We start from the raw sequence: 23,387 nt of genomic DNA, 5'->3' as shown, positions 1-23,387 counted from the left end.
GGAAATTTCCACGGGATGTGTCCGTAAAATGCTACGCTTGACAGACGTCAGAGGAAAACTTGTCAACTCAGAACAAGGTTAAGTAATCCAAAGAAATTAGTCCTTTAAATTGACAACTGCGGAGTAGTTGCTAGAACGGCTCAAATGCTTGACAGGAATTTCGAAAAACATGGCCCCTCTCAGTAAAACCCCTTGGAGGACACGAGGAGGGGATCTAGGCCGCGAGCAGCCTGGGCCAGTCTAAAAATAAACCAGTTATACCACACCAGGGTATTCCCCGAACTATCATCCAATGACAAAGAACTAATTAAGATTCGCAATGGGAAAGCGAAATGTCTCGAATAAATTTTGTACTTTTCGCGTGTAAATACGTGTTAAGTCTATTTTTGTGAATTACTGCAAGGTTTGAGACAAGTAATGTCCAGTTTTGAATTGGAGCAGTCTGATAAAGTCATTATTTAATGAGTCAGTGATCCACTGTGTTAAATGCCCTCAACTCTCGGTCTAGCTCTTGGTTAGCTTGCACCGCAGACGGACTACTAGTATAAACTGTGCCGGAAGGTTTGACTGAACCATCATTCAGTTTTAAAACGGGAGCGGAGAGTTCTCTCCGAAGTTACCGACACCAGTGGACAAAAGAACAACCGAGCAGAGAAAATAAGGTGAGTTGGTTTCAGCACTGAGCTACTGATTGTTTTCATTCTGGCCTGATAAGCGAAGTTGAGCTTTTCAGATACATCAAACATCGTTAGAAGTAATTTGTGGGTCGGCGGAGTGATGTTCACCTTAAGTCTGTTATTGAAAGTTTGAATCAAGTCGAGGCAATAATGCTGCAAAACACAATGTCTTTCGTTTTTGAGAATCCAAACAAAAACGTTTCCCAAAACCGCAATACCACGAAAAAAGCGGCAAAGCCGCAATACCGTGTCGAAAATCTACAAAATCCGAAACTACAATTACAAATGCTAGGTTATGACAGCACTTTCAGATCGAAATTACCGACTGAAATACTATAGGAAAAAATTAGCCGAAGCTCCAATATTCTGCAAACGTTCATGCCCCTCTTCACCTCTCGAGAAAGCCGAAGAATTGGGCCAGAGGTAGAGTTGTATTGACTCCTGTAACAGAGCACCGTTCCTTCAGGACACGGTAAGATGTTCAGTAATGATCAAGTAATCTATAATTTCGACCTTACATAAGAAACCTACATGAAACTCCCCCCTCTCCGACTTAAATAGCAGCAATAACAGGCAAGGGTACACTGTGTACAAATTACCCTGAAATATCCCAGCCAAATTGAAATGAATTTAAATTAAATGGTGAGCTGGAATCGAGATAGCAATAGCCTCGTGAATGGAGAGGCCAAACGTTTGACTCAACTTTTTACACTGTCGTATGACAATCTGACGTCTTGACCAAGTAATCTGCTATTGCCTTTATCGAACTGCCGTCTACCCGATCGAAAATGCAGCAGTAAGATAGTCTATCAAGCTTCTAAATCATCCAAGTCAAACTGAAATGGATTTCAGTTCGATGATAGCCTGCGTAGCAAGCGTTCCCGTACGAACGAATTTTTCCGCCTTCTGGCCGCGCGAGAATGCGGAAAAATTCTTTCGTACGGGAACGCTTGCTACGCAGGCTAGTTCGATGACAAGTCGAATGTTTTTTACTCAACAAGTAAACCCATCATCCGCTCAAGAAATAGATGTTGTAAATACTAGAAATACGTGACTCGCAAAACCTCGCGAAGCTGGGGCTGGGTAGAAAACCCTCTTTACTCGTATTGTAGAATAAAATGAGGAGATTAAAAAGGGTATAGGATTTTTTTTTTATGAGCATGGTCTTTTCGTAGTTCCACAGGCTAGTTTGCGGTTGAAAATCTATTTCTGACGCGACGTAATGTACAACGGGCGTGCAGCGCTGTCGTGATCGATGAATTTATTTCCCACGAAAAATTATTTTACCGCGGCCACAAAACGTGTAATTTCTTCAATGCAATCTTGCACAAAAAAGATTTCTAAAGGAAAGGGAAAAGATTCTGGAGAGATAGCTCTGTATCCAGTGAATATTGATGAACATTGCAGTTGAAATTTGATCATGCACGCATATTTTTTCCGATGTATGCAAATTTTGATTCAGACGACACCAGACAGTCTGGCGTCATTCATACTTTGTTTTTCACTGTTGCCAGGCAACAGTGCGGACACCTTCAAAGATATAAACATATACACATATATATAAATATATTTTTCGCTCGAATTCGCGCGGCTTAGCTCCGCTCGGGCCGGCTCGGCCCGACAAATTTATTAACCTCGCTACGCTTGGGCCTTCGGCCCTCGCTTCGCGAGGAATAAAATTACTGAGTAGTTTCACTTAAGCACTGTTGTTATGAAACACTAGTTTTAATTTCCACTTCTATTGTTAGATCAGAGGGGACTGGCCCGGAAGTCACTCGCTTTCAGTTTGAACTTAGCAACGAACAACAAACACAAACAAACATTAATTACGTATCCTGGTATATATAGCGTGCAAGGCGATAAAACGTAAAATTTTCGCCTTGCACGGTATATATTAAGTTGTCAATTTCATTTTCTTTTCACTTGATAATGATGACATGGAGTCATCGAAACGTAGTGTAAAACTTCTTTCGCTTATTTCTTCCTCAGTGAGTTTCTGTTAATTTAATTCCTGTGTTTAATCAAACGTGTTAATCAAACTCCCCAATATGCAGAACGATTTTTTCAAGAAATCGTTACCTGTCACCGTGGACGGTGATAAATAGGCAGTAGGGAGGGGGTGGGAAGGGAGGGTATAAAATATGCAAAGATGATTGATCGACTCATTTCTTCTGGCATCGTAAGCGACGGAAGTGAAATCCGGGATTGACACTGGAAAAAAAAATTTCCATATGAAGTACTGCATCCTGACATTTCAAAACAATCTAATTCTTTGGTGCAATCAAATATAAGGTCCCGTCTACCAAAACTTCCGGGGTAAGTTAACCAAATCTTGTGTAGGTTTTAGACAAAAGCCGTTACTTTTCCTATCATAGAAGAGATTTTCTCGCCCTCAACAAAATGAGGTACGGTTTCCTCAATGCGTTATTTTACAAAAAAAGTTAGGGGATGGAGTAGTTCTTAAAAATAAACCGTAATTGCGTAAATGTTCCTAGACTAAAAAGTTGTAATCTTGAACATTGCAGCACAAAGAAAGACTTTGGATTGACTGCCGAGTGGCTTACATTTTAAAAGAGGATTTAGAATGTTGGGTCGGAAAAATAGCAAAACAATTTAAACGAAAATTTAAATTTATGCAAATTTCGTTAACTTGTTGCGAAATAAGTTAGGCCAACAAGTTCCAAAAATCCAAACAAACAATAACAAAGAACACAGAAAACGAAACAAATCTGAAAAAAAAAATTTCTTTCCAAAAATTCTGAAGGAATTGAACAGCACAAAAGAGGAGATAAAAAACAAACAAGCCAACAAACAAATAACTAATAACTGTGCCTTAAAACATCCTATAGCGAACGAGCCTCCCACGTAGTCGTACGACGCGACTACCCCAAAAAATGACTGCGTGGGAAGCTAATAGTGAATATATGTACTATAGACAAACAAGGAATTACTGGAAGGTACTGGAATTTTATGTTGCTCCCTTCTCCCCGCTAGTGTTGTCCACCTCCACAGCCTACCACATACCAAAAAATATGCCCCCCTCCCCGGGTGGTTGGGAGGAGAAAACGAAAGACCCGAATGATTCCAATGACCGTGACTGACGTTGTTCCATTCAAGGGCTGCCTTTGAAACTATGCAAGGTTCGTTCACCCACGTTTCACATGAAAACTACGTGAAATTTGCGGAAAACGATGAAAGCGTTCTTTCACTGTTGTTCACTGCAAGGGAATCTCAAGGAAATAAGAGAAATGTTGCATGGTAATTACATGTTACATGTAACAAGACATTTTGGAACTGCCACAAGATGTAGAAATAGCAGGCTCGGTGATCGAGTCTTGGAGCTGACGTTTGACAGATGAAATGAGAAACTTGTGTTGAATGGAGTTTCGAGGTACAATTCTAACCGAGTAAGAATAACTAGCAACTGAGATTTTGATTGCTCAAATTATAGGCCGAGAAGCATTCAGCCACTCAACCTGACTCAAGAAACAAATTTCTGACACAGTGCAGGGGAAATAAAGCAATGCTTTTGGGCGCTTTATGTAAAATGATTATCAGAGTTAATTTCTGATAGTGGTGAATAGTAGAGACTCGTTAGCTGACGTACGGTATTCTACAAATAACCTTCGGATAGGTTTTAAAATCTGCATATTTTGGGGTTTCAGGAACGTCTGCGATGGCATCCAATTCAGAGGATTTGAAAGAATATGACGAGCCTCATCGAATTAACGTTCTGTTCCTGGCATCCGAATGGGGGTCAAGCAAGGGAGGCCTGTCCACCCTAAACAGAGAGTTAGCCATAAACGTGGCTGAGTTTCCCGACGTAAATGTCACTTTCTTTGTCCCACACTGTAATGACGAGGAAAAGAAATCAGCTTCTCATCACAAAATCGATCTTGTTGAGGCAACAGGGGTTACCGGTATGGATGAACTTGATTGGCTTTCCTTCCCACCAGAACATTTGCCCATTGACGTAGTTGTTGGTCATGGGGTAAAGCTTGGTCCTCAAGCAGAAGTCATAAGGAGGTTTCGCAAATGCAAATGGTTTCAGGTTGTCCATACAGCCCCAGAAGAACTTGCAATGCATAAGACATACTCCAATCCAATTTCATGCGGTGAAAAAAAGAACGAAATCGAGGTTGAACTTTGCAAATTGGCTGACTTTGTCGTAACTGTTGGACCCAAGTTGTACGACATTTTTCGTCGTCATCTCTACTTATGTAAGAGCAAGGAAGCGATCCTTGATTTTACTCCTGGCATTTTAGGTGAATTTTCTGGGGTTAAACAGGATCGTGATAGAGAGGGGAAATTCCAAGTTCTTCTTTTTGGCCGTGGAGATACTGAAGATTTTGAATTGAAAGGATTTGACATTGCAGCTAAAGCTGTAGCTTCGTCAAAAGGGGCCCATCTTATTTTCGTTGGTGCACCAGAGGGAAAGAAAGAGGAAATAAAAGGTCGTTTCCTTAAGTGTCGCATCCCTGATCGACACCTGATTGTAAGAGGATATTTACGAAATCGAGAAAGTTTGAAAAAGGTGCTCTGTGAGGCAGATCTTGCCGTCATGCCTTCAAGAACAGAAGGTTTTGGTCTCACAGGACTGGAAGCATTGTCTGCTGGTCTACCCATCCTTGTAAGTCGAAACTCGGGATTTGGAGAAGCAGTAAACAAACTTCCTTTTGGATCGCATTTTGTGGTTGATTCAGACGATCCCAGAGATTGGTTTAGAGCAATCAGAAAAGCCATGAAAGAGGCTAGAGAGAAAAGACTTACGGAAGTTGACAAATTTCGCGCCACGTACGAAAACGCCTACAGCTGGGAGGCACAATGTAAAGAACTGATTGGAAAGATGATTTCTGGTAGGAATTTTTTCGCTTAATACATGGGTAATCTTAAGAATTTGTTATTACTCCACAGCTTAGAGAACCCCAAGCTCCGGCGGAACAATCCCCCTCGTACTTCCATCACGTCCCTGTTGATCTCAACCTGAAGTATTACGGAAATGTCTACATGTTATTACAGGCGATTTTTAAAGGTTTCATTTGCCATTAAAATGATGCCTCCTAATTCAGAGGTATTTTTGCGTAGTTTACGACTATAAGGGAAAAGCAGATTTTAGCAAGGGCCGGAAAGAAGATTGGGGTTACAAGACAATTTTTAGAGGTAATATAAAACAATATATGGCATTTCCCTTTCAAATTAAAGCACGATTATCTCTGAAAATGGGTGGTTATACAAAAGGCCCTGCAAAGATCTGCTTTTCCTGCGTAGTCATTAGCCGGCGGAGCAAAAATACTTCTACAGTAGGAGGCACCATCCTTAAGAAACCCGAGCTTCTCGGACCATCTCGACATGCGCAGAACTGATCCACAGTAACAAAAGGAGGCACCGTTCTTTTAAAACCTGTGAAGCAGGTTAAGCCACCCTCTCGCTTAAGTACGGTGCCTACCAATACCAAAGTATTTTTGCGCGGTTTATGACGATGCGGAAAGAGCAGATCTTAGCAAGGGCTATTGAAATTCAAAAAGAAAGTTGGGGGAAACCACGCATTTTTTTTAGAGATAATTAAGCAACGATTGTTCTAAAAAGCAGTAGAATACAAAGCAATGTATGGCGTTTTTTTTTTTTTTCCAAATTGAAGCTTTATTATCTCTAAAAAATGCATAGTTACCCCCAATTTTCTTTTTGGATACCAAAAGTTTCTGCTTTTAAACCGCGAAAAAATATCCCTTTATTAGTAGGCTTCACCCTCTTTCCGGGGCTCCCGCCGGCGTCTCCGGGTTCGGTTGCGTCGCCGCACTTGCTGCACACGGATGAACGGCAATATCCGCGTCCCGGTTCGGGAATATTAACCCGATTCCCTTTCGATAGGCGGCGCGGGATCGGGCGCTTTGACACGAAATTTCCCTATCTCTTAGGATCGACTAACCCATGTCCAACTGCTGTTCACATGGAACCTTTCTCCACTTCGGTCTTCAAAGTTCTCATTTGAATATTTGCTACTGCCACCAAGATCTGCACCGGAGGCCGTTTCACCCAGGCTAGCGCCAAAGGCTGCGTCACGACCACCGCGCCCTCCTACTCGTCGAGGCTTCGCACTCGCCCCGACGGCGGAGTATAGGTGCGACGCTTAAGCGCCATCCATTTTCAGGGCTAGTTGCTTCGGCAGGTGAGTTGTTACACACTCCTTAGCGGGTTCCGACTTCCATGGCCACCGTCCTGCTGTCTATAGCAACCAACACCTTTTGTGGGGTCTGATGAGCGTCGACTTTGGCACCTTAACTTCGCGTTCGGTTCATCCCGCATCGCCAGTTCTGCTTACCAAAAATGGCCCACTAGGCACTCGCATTCCAAGTCCGGCTTCAATTAAGCAAGTCGGACATCTTACCAATTTAAAGTTTGAGAATAGGTTAAGGTTGTTTTAACCCTAAGGCCTCTAATCAATCGCTTTACCTGATAAAACTGCTTCACCGAGTTCCAGTTATCCTGAGGGAAACTTCGGAGGGAACCAGCTACTAGACAGTTCGATTAGTCTTTCGCCCCTATACCCAAATTTGACGATAGATTTGCACGTCAGAATCGCTACGAGCCTCCACTAGAGTTTCCTCTGGCTTCACCCTATTCAGGCATAGTTCACTATCTTTCGGTTCCCAACAGACACGCTCTTACTCAAACCTTCCTAAGAGTAGAATAGGTCGGTTGACGATGCGCCCCGGCGGAACGGGGGATCTCGCCTCACTGGCCAAAGCCAACTTCACTTTCATTACGCCTCGGGGTTTTCAGCACCCAAAGACTCGCGCACATGTTAGACTCCTTGGTCCGTGTTTCAAGACGGGTGGGATGGACCCATATGACCGCCAACATCCCAAGCGCATGGTACGAGATCACCACCCCAACGACCGGCAGCATTCGCGGAGCACTGCAAGCAGTCCACCACAACTGACAACCGGTCGGAGGGACGGGACCCTAGCCTTACGAGAGGCATGCGCTGCAATCGCCTCGGTCGGGCCCGAGCCGCGAGGAGAACCGGGCTGTTACAGACCGAGCGACCCCGGGGGATGCACAGACCTACGTTCCCGGCACCTTTCAGACCCAGTCCCAACCGACGTTGACGCGCGCCCAAGAGAAGTGCGACGACCGGGAGCTCCGAGCCCGGGACCGCGGTCCATTCAGATCCGCAAACCCCGGGCCGGCACCACCCGCCGGCTGAATCTCAAACGGCGCATTGCTGAGTCCATTTATTTATTTATTTATTTATTTATTTATTTATTTATTTATTTATTTATTTATTTATTTATTTATTTATTTATTTATTTATTTATTCACCACGACATACAAACATAGAAAGTTACAATGAATAATAGACTAGGATTGTACATAAGTTTAGAGTAGATAATAATAGTAAAAGAAGAAGTAAGAAGTGGCGAGGAGACCTCAAGAAACCCCCGGGCTTATACTGAGAGGTCTCCTCGGAGATATCTTAGGACTTTAAGACCAGTAAAGACATTGTATTGAGATTTTTTAACATACGGTGGTAAGACTATAAAGACATAACAGAGTCGGACGTTTCATGCAATTAACTGAGGAAATCAAGAAGCTTTCTTTTGAAGGTGGATAGACTAGGGGAAGACGTAATTGATAATGGCAAAGCATTCCATATTTTTTGGCCCTCTATAGAGTATAGTAAATTGCTTGATATTAGTTCGGCAGGTGTGAGGTCGAAAATGAGCTGAGGTTCTAGTATCATAATTGTGAATTTGACCACCAGTCGGAAATAAATTTAAAAAGGGCGAAGGCAGCAAACGTTGGTGATAGGAAAACATAGATTTTGCAATATAAAGGGAATGAACATTCGTTTCCCTTCCAACGGTTTCACGTAATTTTTAACTCTCTTTTCAAAGTTCTTTTCATCTTTCCCTCACGGTACTTGTTCGCTATCGGTCTCACGCCAGTATTTAGCTTTAGATGGAGTTTACCACCCGTTTTGGGCTGCATTCCCAAACAACCCGACTCTTCGAAAGCACATCGTGAGCGGCCGTCCGCGCCACAGACGGGGTTGTCACCCTCTGCGACGTGCTGTTCCAAGCAACTTAGGCACGGTCGGTCCGCCGAGAAAGTGCTTCTCGCAACTACAACTCGCCGAAGCGTTCAGGCCTCGGAGATTTCAAATTTGAGCTCTTCCCGCTTCACTCGCCGTTACTAGGGGAATCCTTGTTAGTTTCTTTTCCTCCGCTTATTAATATGCTTAAATTCAGCGGGTAGCCTTGCCTGACCTGAGGTCCAGATAGTTACGTTTTTGTCGTGGGACTCCGCGCGCGCTCCGGACACTCACCCAGCCAAGGACCAAATGGATTTTTAGCCTTCGCATGGGGGTGCAGAACAACGCACGATGCGAGTCTCTCTGCTTTTCAAGGGACACGGCGGCATAAGTGTGCCGTGACGCCTCAATGCCGCACACTCAAGTGCGTTGGATGATATCGGACACTCAGGCAGACATGCTCCTGGGAGAACCCAAGAGCGCCATTTGCGTTCAAAGATTCGATGATTCACTGAATTCTGCAATTCACACTACTTACGCAGAAGAATAAATTTACTACAGTAATTAGGCTCTTTTTCTCGAACATCAGCTGTATGGTAATCCTCGTATGTAAAGCTCGGCGAGCTTCTCATTCTATCGTTGTTTGCTCTGGCTTAAATATTAATTTTGTTTTTTATAATTAAACTTATACTGATTGTTTGTTTATCTACTTGTATATCCAGTCAGCGAAAAAAACCCAAATGAAGAGAGGGTAGACCAGCAAGGAGTCACTAAGCCAAAGGAAGAAGTGTCAATGTCAAGAGAGCACTTTGGTGACCTGCATGAGCATCGACAAAAAACGCGTGAAGAAAATTTAACCTCTCGGGAGGAAATTACTGAAATCCATGAAAAGTTGAAAACATTTGGGGAGGAAATGGAAACGATGAGGCTACAAGGTCAAGTACAAGAGAAAGACAAAGATAAAGAAAGATTACAACAAAAAGTTGCAGAATTGCAAGAAAAGTTGATTATAAACGAGAACGAGATGAGACCGATGAGAGAACAATTAGCTGACCTGCGCGGACAATTAGAAGATAAAGAAAGATTGAAGCAACAAGTTGCTGAATTGCAAGAAAAGTTGAGTGTAAAAGAGAGAGAGATGAGAATGGTAAGAGAACAATTAAGAGGCCAATCAGAAACCTTGGAGAAGGAATTAAAAGAGGAACTACAACAAACCACTCCCCGCGACTGGACCATTAAACGGAATGAAATTGAATTTACAGATCATGAGCTCAAACAAGGAGTGCGCGGAACGGTTTTCAGAGGGAGATTTTGTGACTTTGATGTCGCTGTGAAAGAAATGTACTGCCAAATTTCGTCTCCTCACGAAAGGAAATGGTTTGAGAGGATAGCAAACATCGTGTCAGAATGCCACCATCCCTGCCTGTTGCAGGTTTTTGGAGTAACTACTGATGAAGAAAGACCACTGATAGTAACTGAGATCATGAACTGCAGTTTAAGAGAAAGACTGTATGATAAAGGCGACTCTCCTTTGTCTACACAAGCAGTGTCTATTATTTCCCTGGATGTGGCTCGGGCGCTCAATTATCTGCATCAGAAACCCAGACCCATCATCCACCACGACATCTGTAGTGCCAGTGTCTTGCTAAGGCGACACGATAACCAATGGAGAGCTAAAGTCGCGGATTACGAGACTGCTAATTTCGTACGCCAGTACACGAGGAATGACATTAAGACTGCGATGTATAGTGCACCGGAGTCCCTGAATGAAGCGCCGGATCTGCCAATTAGCTGCATGGTTAGTATGTACGCTGTCAGAAAACAAATGTATTATTTTAGGAGCTCCAATCAAGGAGAAACGGGTTGGGACAAATTCGTATTTACGATGTTTACCCACACACACGACAGAAAAACGGTACCCATGCGCAAGAAATCTCCGTTCCCAGACCTCTATCCCCTGTACAATGTTGACCCTTGTATGGGGGAGGGTGTGGGAAAGTAAAATGCGTTGTAAGGGCATAACAAGGCTTCTTTAGTTAGGTCATACTTAAACAGCAGGTAATAGTATACTATGCAAAATTTCTTCCGAATCCTTTTGTTCTTGATTGTAGGTCCTCTTGCCGCGATGAAACAGACGAGCGTTTTTCAAAACGCCCAAAAGTGTTTTTCATATTTCTTTTTTCTACCGATTGCTTGTAGTGTTTTTAATCTTGTCAACGTTTCAGTGTTGAAACTTTCAAATTTCTTTTAAAAAAAATTAAATTTCTGATATTGAACGTATTGAACGAAAAATAGTTTTTTCTGATCCGAAATGTTTTCGCCCGGAGTTAGAAGGAACGCACGCCAGTTGTATTTATGTTCCAGTTACGGACGAGTAAGTTTTCCTGGGGCTGTTTGCGTGCTAGCAGGTTTTGTAGTTTTTTGTAGTTCTGAACTGAGAAGTTAAGATTTTTGGCTTCATGCAAGTGCACTACCAGTCAAACTTTCTTCGAGAGAGGTTGGGTAAGATAGCTTTGTCTGATTATAATTCCCTGAGGTAAGAAATAAACAGGTAATCTCTTTTGTGGCCTTAAACAGATTAACACTCTGTAGAGTAACTTTCAACCGACTGCTGAAAATAATTTTGTGTATATGTTACGGTTCAATTTTATCCTTCATTTAAATTCTATTTCCCATGCCATACCCAAGAAAAGTAGGGAGATGAAATTTAAACCAAGGATAAATTTGAACCACAACATATACTTTGATTTTTTCCTTTACTATGCTATGTCCTGATTGGATGATGGTGTTGTTTTAGTAGCGCCTATGCACCGTGACATGTTTGGATATCTGATGAAAAACCCCTCATTTTTGCATCCTTAATTTCTCGTTCAAAATCAATTTGTTTGAGAAGTTATATCAAACACTTCTAGTCACAATGTTTCATCACAATATCAAAAACCTCGAAGTTCGTCAAAAATTTTCCGCTACGCGTTGTATTTTCAACTCTCTTCTCGGTGTTTGATATGTGATGAAACACTGTGTCTCGTGTTTGATGTAATATATCAAACACTAGAAGGTGTGTTTCATCAGATATCCAAACACTGAGAAGTAGGTTGAAAAAACGAGGCGCAGCCGAGTTTTTTTAAACGACTTCGAGGTGTTTGGATATCTGATGAAACACACTTTCGAGTGTTTGATATGGCTTCTCAAATGATCAATAATTCTTGGAGAAATTCAAGGCTAAAGTTGAAAAAATTTTATGGTAATAAGGATCACATATCCAAACCACGGTCACGGTAGTGATTTTCTTTGTTTTCTCTTGATGAATCATTAATGAGTTTGAGAAATATTACATCAAACACGAAGAGGAGTGTTTCATACGATTTCCAAATATCGGGAAGTGGATTCAAAAGGAGGCGTAGCCGAGTTTTTTATATTTAAACCAACTTTTAAGCGTTGCAAATCGATTGAAACACTTTTCGAGTGTTTGGTACAGCTGTTATTAAAAACCATTAATAATTCTTCGAGAAATTGAAAGGAAAAGTCAAATTGTTTGATTAATTGAGGTGACGTTTCCAAACCTCCTTAACGATAGTTATTTCCTCTGTATTACTTTCCTGAATTATTAATGAGTTCGAGAAACAACTTTTTAACAACAATGTGATCGATAGATGATAGCAAAATTTGTTAAAACGTTCTTAAAAAGAAAGGATACTCGAGCTCCATAATCAAAGTGAGCATAAAAACTTTGGGATTTTTCATCTGGGCGGGGTGGGGTTGTAAAAGCCGACTTTTATGACCTCTGCAATATTGTTATCCTCACCAGGTTGATGTGTACAGTTTTGGCGTTCTTGTTTGTGAAATGTGTATCCGGGAAGAACCAGATCCAGAACAGCGTGAAAGGCAAATAGACAAGATAACGAACCGTGATTTTCAGCACCACGCGAGAAGCTGTGTTGAAAGAGAACCAATGCTGAGGCCAAACATGGAAGAGGTAATTAAAGACCTGAAAAGGATGAGGAGGAGAAATAGGCTCAAATAAAGGAAGTGCAGTTACAGGAGGCAAAGAGGAGGAGGAGGAGGAGGAAGAAGAAGAAGAAGAAGACAAAGAAGAAGAAGAAGAAGAAGAAGAAGAAGAAGAAGAAGAAGAAGAAGAAGAAGAAGAAGAAGAAGAAGAAGAAGAAGAAGAAGAAGAAGAAGAGTTCCGTTGAAGAAGACATGGAGTGTCTCAACTTCCAAAGAACCAGCAAGTGGTCGTCGAAAGAGAAGACCTGGAGTGGATGAAGAAGAGAATTGAAGAAGAAACTTAGAGTTCCTATGAAAAACACAACACAAGAGAAGGAAGAAGAAGAACTGAAACACTCTTTAAAACTTATGAAACTTCAATCGGTACCGTAGCATCACCTTATTACAGAAAATTCGTGGCTCCCTTTTAGTTAGGTAGTTAGTTAGTTAGTTAGTCAAAGCGAACTGAGCAGAAACTTAATTCAGAATAAACGAAATTAACGCAAAGCACAACAACTTAGGCAAATACTTTTTATTTTCGAATTCCAATAACACTTGCTGAGATCAGCTTTTCCCGCGTAGTTATAAACCGCGCAAAAATTCTCTCTGTTTTATCAGACAGCGCCGTTAAGAAACTCGACTTTTTCTCGACATGCGCAGGACGTATGCGCAGTAGAGAAAGGAGGCACCGTCCTTAACAGACGACCAATCATGTCGTGACTTGGTCGACCAATCAGGTCAATAACCAGAAACATTTGAAGCGGTTTTCAATTGAGTGTCGAAAGTAATTTCGTGTTAGCTTTGGTTTTGCATTACTACGCTCTGTGATTGGTTAATAAAACTCGCGCCACTTTCTCAACCAATGGCAATCCAGACCAAAGCCAATCGTGTTTTGGCCGCACGTATTTTCCCGCGCTTAGCGCCAGTTTCATGTATTTGCGTCGAATTCTGATTGGCTCGTTGAATTGTCTACATCTATTGTGATTGGCCAGAGTAATAACTTTGGTTTTGGTTTTACGACACTCAATTGGAAACTCCATTCCATCTACTAATAACAATTTAATTTAGTCTCACTGATGATGACTTCCACTCAGGTTGCTGAAACGTCAGTCAAAGTCACCACAAACAGTCCTTCTCAGGACTACACCCACCCAGATGATCATAATTTACTTACTTATGACATGACTTCTGGGATCAAACCATTTGCAGTCAACTTGAACAGTGGTAGTTTAGAAAGAATGTTACGTAACATACTGAAGAAGTGTCGAGTTTTGTTACTTTGGAAGTAAACTGAAAGTAACGATGAAAGATTAAAGTCGAGTCCTAGACCAATCAAATCGAAAGCTAAATATTTGTAGTTGAAACACAGCTTGGTTTCGTGTAGATTTTAACACAAATCCCCCGGTTCATCAAGTATTTCACGCCACTAAAGCGAATTATCGGCTGACAGCGTTGAAGAATGTGTCGTCTTAAACTGATATAGTTAATGAAAATAAAATCTTAAGTTGTACATTGGAAACCGCTTGAAGGGCACCTGCTTGAAGGTACAGTGTCAACTATTTTTTTGTGTCATTTTGAACAGCCAAAAAGGTATTTGAATCGATGAAATTGTCAAACTAATGGTTAAGGTTTGTCACTGATAACGCTACAAGTGCACAGAAACTACCATTAATTATGTTTGGCTGCTCATAGCTAGGATGGAAATGGTTTACAACCTAAAAAATAGGCCATGGTTTGTTCTTCCCCGGTGAAATCCCTTAATATTTTCTTCCCGGCGCTCTAACGGCAATTTCATTTTAGAAAAACAAGTTATTTGTCTAATATTTGCGCAGCTTTGACCAAATGATTACAGCAAAATCAGTGTGACAGTCTCCCTATAATACGGACAGTTGTGCCTGTGTCCTGATGAAAAGCAAATGTTTCTCTTATTAAGCCGGCTTATTACGGGCAACGGACACTTTTCTGTGACTCGCGCGGCATGCTCTCATAACAAGGTAACCTTGCTTTACGGAGACTGGTTATCTGCGAATTGTAAAAATTGTTTAATATTCACTCCGTGACTGGATGAACCACAAACTGAAAATGTCAGGCTCAGAGCAAAGTCACACACTATTTTAAATGATTACGTTGTCAGTCGCGTTTGAAGTTCTGACAGGGAAAACATTAAATTTTAGTGTGAAACTAATGATTTGAATGAGTATAAGGTTTCTTCAGTTTGAAGTTAAGTTATAGATAAGACATCAAACATCGTTCTGTTGCTTTTAGTTGTGTGCTTAGAGTCTTTGTATCGATGGAACATGTGTCCGTGACATTTATTCTGAGAGCCCAAATACTCTCTTTTTTTTTCAAATATAAGAACGTGTAATTTAAGGGCTGAGGATGAACGTTCTTTTTTTTTTTTTTGGCAATTTGAGCCTAAAAAAGTTCTTAAGATATTCCTAAGATACCTTTTATAGTGTTTCAACAAATCTACTGCTGCGAAAATATTTTAGAATGTAAATCAGAACTGCTCAAACTGTTCAAGTTAATGAATTAAAAAGCAATTTTTGTCGTGAAGTTTTTTCAGGTAAAACTTCTAACAGTCCTGAATAGAGAAAACAAAAAAACAAAAACAAAAAACAAAAAACAAAAAACCAAAACAAAAACATACGCCTGACACAAAATGTGATGTTCCACATGTATCATGCTTGTAATACGAAATCCATTGTTATTTGGGTTAATAGGGCCGTATACACTGAAGTTTTACAAGTATTATTTTATCCGTTTCTATACTGTTCATTTAAAAAACATTTGGTCAAAACAAATTGTTCTTAACTAACTCTAAGCCTGGGTAATGTTCTTGTTATAGCCTATATCAGCGTCAACGTTCTTTTAAAAAGAGGTTCTTATAAAAAAAGAGTGTAACACGGACACTTTTGCGTGTGTCTTTGCTGTCTGTATTAACCAGGTTCCACTGTATTTGTAGTTGTTGGAGTGAATTAACCGTTGGCTGGGTTTAACAGAGGATAAAATCTGAGGTTAAAATATTGTCCGAAAAATAAACGTTTGGCCGAAAAGCCAAACTTCGAGGAAAACCTGTAAAATTTTGAGGACCCTATATGAATATTTCAGGCCATAAGGTCATAATTCTCCGATATACCAGCTGGACGGAAAGGAGTTTATTAACTGGATTTGTGAAGTATTCGCGCTGCTTTATCGTGGAAAAGACCAAAGATCCAGTGTTCTTTCTGGCGTGGTTGTGTGTAACTAAGACAGCCTGAGGGCCCTGGGTACGAGACCTAGTCGAACCTTGTTATGGCCTTTCAAAGAAGCGTCACCGAATCCAACTGACGTCAGTGATGATGCTTCGGCGCAAGAGTCACAAAATTCACGAATTTCGTGCAAACTACAACCCTTAGATTAATTATTAATACGGCGATCATTTTTTTTGCGTTCAATATTGAGACTCTATTGGGGCATACACAGCGGAATAATTCAAAGATATTTTCCCATTTCGTTTCGGGCCAACTGAAAAGAGAGCTTAACAAAATCGGTTTTAGCTTGTTGCAATTATACTTTAGAGTAAACTGATTGTAGCTAAACAGGCAGTTTTTGGTCGGGGAAGTATTAAATCTCTTTTCAGGCCTTTAACACTGATCACGGCCGAGGGATGATTCGCTTGTTGATGCCATGGAAAGAAGAGCATCGTAGAAACCTTGCGAATGCAGAGGTGAGTTAATTACCAGTGATCTGATGTGGTTTCTAATCACGGCTTCAAACGGTTTTTATGTTCAAGCGTGACGTTTGAATGAGAGCGATCGATATTGCAATCGTCGCCTGAGACTCCCAACCCCCCAACTCTTAAGACTTTTGTACTTTGATCCCGACAGGCTTTTCATGCTGCCAGGGATAGTACAGTATGTATTACGGCGAACCTGATCATCACCAGCTTTTAAAATTATCTTATCTATTGCTATGTTGAGGATGTCCTTCGACGTCGATTGGCAATGATATCTAAATCTGGCCACGACTGTAGGCTATCTGTACACTTAATTATACTCTTAGTTCTGCGATCGACTGCGTTACAAGCGTCCATAATTTCATCCCCGTTTGTCATTCTCATGTATTCTTTGTTTTACAGACCTGGCGAGTCGCTCTCGAAGTATCCAACATTAATTTTTGTTTTATGCAGAATTATTTAAATTCAAATACACTGATCTTAGAGTTAAGTCTGTGTAAAATTTACCAACACTGAACAACCAAAGTGTTTCTATTGAAACAATATTTTTCAAACTGCCACGGTTATCAAGCTTTTTTTAATTGAGGGATATTTCGGTGTAAGCGGGAGTTCCCCCGCTTTTTCGTTCCCTCGATCATGATCTGTTGCGTCTCCGAGGCTGCTAATAACGTGGCTAAGAATCCGGAAGTGTTCAGTTCACTTTTTGTGACGCATGAACTGAAGGCCACACGACTGTCAACGACAATCAAGGGTGCCTTCCGAGAAATCTTTCCTTCGCTCAGTGTTCAACAGAAATTACCTATAATTATATATCACCGTAAAGCTAATGAAATTTAGAATCTGAAAATGACAATACCGTTTTCATTAAGGTAGGCGCGCGCAAACTTTTTAACTCAAACCTGACAGTTTATGCTTTGAAATTTCCACTCTTTGCGTCACCGCGGACATCCAAACATACTAGACTATACCTTTTAGAGACAATAACAGGCTAACAAAATGTGCAGGGATTTTTTGATTTTCCCATTGGTTCCTTAGACAATAGAGTTTTTTTTCAACTAGACTGTCTCGGGCGCTCAACCTCTTCTTATTATTATTCGTGCGCATCGTAATTTTATGCGCAGCGCTCTTCACTATTTGAACACCTGAAACAACCTGTTTTCGAAGAGTCGCGCACTGCGACGCACAAGAAAAATATTGGGAATTTCGTAAAAGCCTCAAACAGTTTGGTCCAATTCAGTGTACGATGAATATTTCGGTCAAAATTCATTGAAATTTGATATATTTAGATACCCTAATAATTCGGGATAACACACAAAAACTCGGGCTTGGTCAATTATAAACCAGAGAACACTAGGTGACTGTCAAATAATCGTAAGGGAATTACAAATAGATTTTAATTTTTTTTTGTTGAGTACTCTCGTTCATGGAACACAATGAGCCCCAACCCCCTCCCCCACTTAAGTGTCTCGTAACAAAGCTACGTTTAGCGATAGGAAGCTATTTATTAATCACTAAGACATTTCAAAACTGAGTATTCGTTTGGTAACAGTGGATGGACTATAACATAAACAGTGCTTTGATAAATGACTTGAAAATGTATTGTTAATATGTGCCTTAAGGTCATAATTTGAGGCCACCAAAGTTTTACACATTTTTGATAGAAAATTTACAAAATCATTAAAAGAACGCTAGAGTTAAAAAAAACTGATTTTAGACTGCATGCTGGCTGTAAGCGACGTTTCTTTAATCCACCAATATACGTCGATATGCCTCTGCCTAAAGCAGCGGTGACTCAACACAGATAAGTCGGACATGCTGTCTTTTCTTTCTCCTTTCTTTCTTCCTTCCCAACAGTTGTATTCTGCTTTCTGTTACCATAGTTTCAGTCTTCTGCTCATTAGGTTTTTGAATTTTGTTTTGAATTTTTATTGCTGGACTTCGTTTTGACAACCAAAAATTTGGAATCAAGCATACAGAATTTTCTGATCCTTTTCGATTCGATTTGTTATGTACTATAGTTTACGAGTTTTGTGGTGCCTTTTCACCAATTTGCTGATTTTGAGACTTTTGTTTACAGTCGCCATGGCAATATCAGAGATAAATAACCACCGCAGTGTACTACAACTATCTCTTAATTGTCTGTGCATAGATGAACTGCAACGTGGGTCGCAATTGCATTGCAACTTGAAAAAGGCTAGGCCTAACTTTTTTTACGTTCTTGTATTTTCGTCTCCAAAACGAGTAAGTCTCAATCTCTTGTTGCGCCTTGTTCAGGAAAAAGGTCAAAATCCCCATTAAATTGATTCATTAATTCATAGTTTTGTTAGTTTGTGACTTGTTCATGTTTATTTATGCATTTTTTTTAAACATTTTTGCAATGTTCAACGCATGTATTTGTCTAGTCATACATTTATTCGGATTTGTCTACCTATTTAATATTTACAAGCTATTTATTTTTTATTGATTTATTTATTGTTTAGCAAGGGAAACGACCTTAAAGAAAGAAGAAAATGTTCAGAAACCAAAAACCAGAGAGAAGAAATAAATTGCAAAAGTGATAACTGACACTCAAGAAGTGATTGCAATGGGACAACTGTGGAGTCAGGACGTAAGAGTTGTCCAACAACAAGTGACTGAGCTGCAGAGTCAGTTAACAGCAAAGGAAGAAGAAATACAAAGGTTGAGAGAAGAATTGAATGATCTGCAAGGACAAGATGAACGCTTTAGAGAGCAACAACAACTTGTAACTGAACTGCAGAGCATCTTAGAAATAAACGAAGGGGAAATGAGAATCTTGCGACAGCAACAAAGAGAAACACAAGAACGAGAGACTGGTCCACGTGAATGGCTCATTAATCGAAATGAAATTCAACTAACAGATCAGGAGCTGGGACGAGGACCGTGGGGAATTGTTTACCGGGGAAAATTCCATGGTTGTGACGTCGCTGTGAAACAAATGTACGAAAACATCATGTCTGATCATAACAGGCATCTATTTGAGCGAGAAGTGGACATTGCGTCAAAATGTCGCCATCCTTGTTTGTTGCAATTTCTTGGGGCAACTGGCGACTATAAAGGAACGCCATTGCTAAAAAACGGAGCTTATGGATTGCAGCTTGAGAGAAAAGCTGTACCGGAAAGACGATCCCCGTCTTTCCCTTGAGAATGTTTCTGTCATTTCTCTGGATGTAGCTGCAGCAATTAACTACTTGCACCAGAAATCCCTACCCATCATCCACCGTGATATCAGTAGTGCTAATGTGTTGCTACGGCAACAAGGTTACCAATGGAGAGCCAAATTGTCTGATTATGGCACTGCTAATTTTGTGCGTCAAAGCAAAAGAAATGACCCAGGTGCTGCGATCTACTCCGCACCTGAGTCCATGAGTGAAGACCCAGATCAACCAATAAGCTGTAAGGTTAGTAAGTCTGTAGTCATGTCCCATCGATAATAGTTTTGTTATTACGTTGAACCTTGAACCCTTGACATTCGTACTTAAAACTTGAAGAGGACACTAAAAAAAAAAAAACTAAAAAAACACTACAAAATGAAAAACAAGGAAAAAAAAAATAAATAAAAAACCAAACAAACAAACTCTTTGATTCGCAAGAAGTAGGGCACAGAGCTACCGGAGTAGTGTTCTGCTTTACCATATACCTTAGGTTTGGGAGGCAGCTCTGGGCTACAGAAACCAACAGCCCATGGACTGTTGAAACCTATGTTCCATGGTGAGTTAAAAATTTATATAACGTTTGCAGGAATGTCTGGAGGATTTGGTTATATTGCTGGTTAATAGGTGTACGTCTCTTCGGGTACGCATAGTGACAACGCCGAACAAACGTCAGCTGTATTAAGCGAGATTCGTCTAACCGATGAGCTAATTTGATACAGTATAACCCTGGGCGATACAGATCACTTGCCTCAAATGGGGGAAATGTGAGGATTCGCTCAGAACACCATGTCACCAATAAATCAGTTCCCCAGCCTTCAGATATAAATCACTAATGAAGTGAAAGAAGAAGATAAGGAGATTCCGGGGTACTGACGACCATCTTAAGAATTAAGATCGCTGGAGGTCAAGCGATCCTCTTTTGTCGACAACTCACTACATAGTCTTGTGTTCCTGACAAACTTAATAAATCTTTTGTTTACAGGTTGACGTTTACAGTTTTAATGTCCTTCTCTGTGAGGTGTGCATTAGAGAGCAGCCAGATCCTCAACAGCGCGAAAATCAAATATCCCGGATGAGGCACACCAAGTTTAAAACTCTCGTTAGGCGCTGTGTACAAAGAGAGCCTTCGGTGAGACCAAATATGGAAGAGATTATTGAAGAACTTGAGCATTGCAATAGGGACAGAGGCACCATGAGTTCATCAAAGTCATGGAAAAATGTTGATCTACACTCGAGTAATAAAACGTTTTCACGTAGAAGGAATAAACCATGAACGATAAGACATAACAGCCAGTTTCTGAGAGGTGTTTGACCTATGACCATTACAAGCTTATTTACATTCACGTTTTTAGAACATGAAAGCGCGTGCGGTTTGTAAGGCTTATAAGTTAAATTAATGCTGTTTTTTTTTCTCCCTTAAAGCACTTTCTCACTATTTCTCTTTAAGGTAGAAGATACTCCGCAACTTTTGAACAATTATTAGGTTTTATTATTCAACACCTTGTAAAGGCCTAGCTAAACTAGGAAACATTGTTGCAGAAACATTGTTTCTTGTTATGTTTTCGGGGTGGCTAAATTAGCGGGAAGCAAACAAAATGCTTTGCTGCCCCGGTGGCTAAACGAGGAAACGGCAGGAAACTTTGTTTAGGAAAACAAAAGGTCACGGTTGTGCACAGTAATAAACTGACTTAATGAGCAGTTCTGGAAACTAGTCAAACATTGCTTTCATGGTGGCTAAACTAGAAAAAAAATGTTTCGGAAGCAAAATTTTTGTCCGGGAAGCAAAAATGTTTTTGACCTGAGGCAAAAACATTTTCTTGTTTTCGAGCAGCAAAATTTGTTTCCGCAACATATGTTTCCCGCGCGTCTAAACTGGGAAACATTTGTCTCCGCAACAGTGTTTCCGCAACAATGTTTCCTTGTTTAGCCAAGCCTTAACACTGCCCAAATATGGTCATGGTGAACTCAATATACATCGTCCGCACATAACAGATATCCTGATATATAGGTAGTTTCGCGTATCAACACGAAACAACAGGAAACAACAACAACAGGACAACAAATTAGTGAATTTCAGGTACAAAGAAACCGATTGCGAGAGAAACGATAAGAGGCTACTGAACTGCAAAAGAATTTGGCAACACCAAAGGAAGAAATAAATGTACCGAGAAGAAAAATTGGCTGGTTTTCTTAGGCAAGCAAAAAAAAAATTAAGAGAAAAACAAGAGCAAGTTACTAAACTGCAAAGAGAAGTGATAACAAAAAGAACAAGAAGAAACAGTACTGAAACAACGATTGGGAGAATTTCAAGGAAAAGATGAATGACTAAGAGAACAAAAAGAACGAGTTGCTGAACTGGATGCGAAGAACTGAGAGCAACGAGAGAACAACTCATTGAATTTGAAGGACAAGAAGAACTTTTAAGGGAATCACAACAACGAGCTAATGAACTGCAGAATCAGTTTAAAACAAATGAACATGAATTGACGACAATGAGACAGCACTTGTTAACTGACTTGTGCAGACTGAAAGAAGAAGAAATGGTCACTCAGGTTAACGAACAATCACAGGACTAGGGCCAACGTATCACTGAACTGGAAAATCAATTGAGAGAAAACGAGTTGGGGCAAAGCCATGTTCGGTTAAGAGAGGAACAACAACGAGTCATTGAACAGCAGACTCTGTTGAGAGCGAACGAGCAGGAAATGAGAGCAATGAGAGAACAGTTTAATGAATCTTAGACACAGGGTGAACGACTAAGTGAGGAAAAAGAACGAGTGACTGAACTGCGGAGTTACTTACCAGCAAAGGAAGAAGAAGTAAAGTGGTTGAGAGAGAGAAGAATTGAATGACTTTCAGGGACAAGTTCAGCAGGAGATCCTCTTTGCTGGGTAGTTGGAAAATCTCTCTCAAGCAAAACGTAACGATCGCAGGAGAATTCTTGTAGTTTTAGCACAAATTATTGACTGGAATTGAAGCAACAATGTGCATTCCTGCAGTACTGCTGGTCTTGCCAATTTTGCTTGTAAGTTCTTCCTTCAAAGCTACGCTTCCTTTTTGTAGTTTCAAGGTGTACTTCAAGGTGTACTTCTTCTACTTGTTGCTTCGACGTAACAAATATTTTCTCCAACACATATGCTGCAATTGGTTTTGGGAGGCCATATTTGTTGACCAATGAAAAACAGTCATCCCGTAGCTGCTGGTTTGTGGAAAGTTGTTGCAGGCAATTTGTGACAACTTTGTTTATGGAGCATTAGAAAAAAGCTGCCTACTTCTTGACTTAGTATAAACCTAAACCGACTACCATCTTGATTTTTATCCTCTTCGTGCTTTGAAATGGCTTCCAGACTACAGATTTATCTATTTCATAGTAATAATAATAATAATAATAATAATAATAATAATAATAATAATAATAATAATAATAATAATAATAATAACAAGAACAAGAACAAGAACAAGAACAATAACAATAACAATAACAATAACAATAACAATAATAATAATAATAATAATAATAACAATTTTTTATTATTATTTTTTAATAATAATCGATCTATTTTATTGAATAACGAATAATAAAATAAATTTTACAATCAGCATGACTCTAAGCGTACTGTACAAGTATGGTAAAATAATACTACTACTACTACTAATAATAATAATTTATTTACTTCTATTGCGCGTGTTTCATAGTAAGATGCTCACACGCGCATCACAAAAAGGAAAAATAATTTAAAGTGATAATACTAATTATAATAAGCATATTTAAAATCGATATAGGTAGATAAATGACA

General features: G+C 40.2%; 2 protein-coding genes and 4 pseudogenes across 3 annotated transcripts in view; 3 read left to right on the top strand and 3 right to left on the bottom strand.

The window, feature by feature from the left end:
- Positions 1–23,387, bottom strand: part of LOC146466047 (uncharacterized) — a 451,139-nt pseudogene that overhangs the window by 23,304 nt on the left and 404,448 nt on the right.
- LOC146466077 (uncharacterized) lies at positions 332–15,216 on the top strand. Its single transcript, XM_085127796.1, has 5 exons — positions 332–662; positions 4,343–5,533; positions 9,435–10,510; positions 12,521–12,741; positions 12,874–15,216. Exons 2-4 carry the CDS (start codon positions 4,354–4,356, stop codon positions 12,734–12,736), a joined length of 2,472 nt encoding a protein of 823 aa, XP_084983922.1. The 5' UTR covers positions 332–662; positions 4,343–4,353; the 3' UTR covers positions 12,737–12,741; positions 12,874–15,216.
- Positions 6,682–7,493, bottom strand: LOC146466079 (large subunit ribosomal RNA; annotated as a pseudogene; the record flags this gene model as incomplete).
- Positions 9,154–9,290, bottom strand: LOC146466078 (5.8S ribosomal RNA; annotated as a pseudogene).
- The window catches only part of LOC146466075 (putative serine/threonine-protein kinase DDB_G0271682), a 21,192-nt gene continuing 13,959 nt past the window's right edge, over positions 16,155–23,387 (top strand). The window contains exon 1 of the mRNA XM_085127845.1: positions 16,155–16,408. The gene's annotated coding sequence lies outside the window, so the exon portion shown is untranslated. The remainder of the gene's footprint in view (positions 16,409–23,387) is intronic.
- On the top strand, positions 18,904–21,949 carry LOC146466076 (dual specificity protein kinase shkB-like; annotated as a pseudogene). Its single transcript, XR_014868143.1, has 2 exons — positions 18,904–19,836; positions 20,573–21,949. The product of XR_014868143.1 is annotated as a dual specificity protein kinase shkB-like (transcript).

This window comes from Pavona decussata, unplaced genomic scaffold, assembly GCF_977016875.1.
Source record: "Pavona decussata unplaced genomic scaffold, jaPavDecu1.1 SCAFFOLD_154, whole genome shotgun sequence".
NCBI classification, from domain to species: domain Eukaryota; kingdom Metazoa; phylum Cnidaria; class Anthozoa; order Scleractinia; family Agariciidae; genus Pavona; species Pavona decussata.
The sequence above is the reverse complement of the archived record's forward strand: the minus strand, read 5'-3'. Positions and strand labels throughout refer to the sequence as shown.

Excerpts from the sequence above, each read along its gene's own strand:
- LOC146466077 (XM_085127796.1), top strand. The coding sequence starts at position 4,354 with ATGGCATCCAATTCAGAGGATTTGAAAGAATATGACGAGCCTCATCGA. Across the intron at positions 5,534-9,434 it reads GATTGGAAAGATGATTTCTG|TCAGCGAAAAAAACCCAAAT; the intron begins GTAGGAATTTTT and ends TTGTATATCCAG. Across the intron at positions 10,511-12,520 it reads ATCTGCCAATTAGCTGCATG|GTTGATGTGTACAGTTTTGG; the intron begins GTTAGTATGTAC and ends TATCCTCACCAG.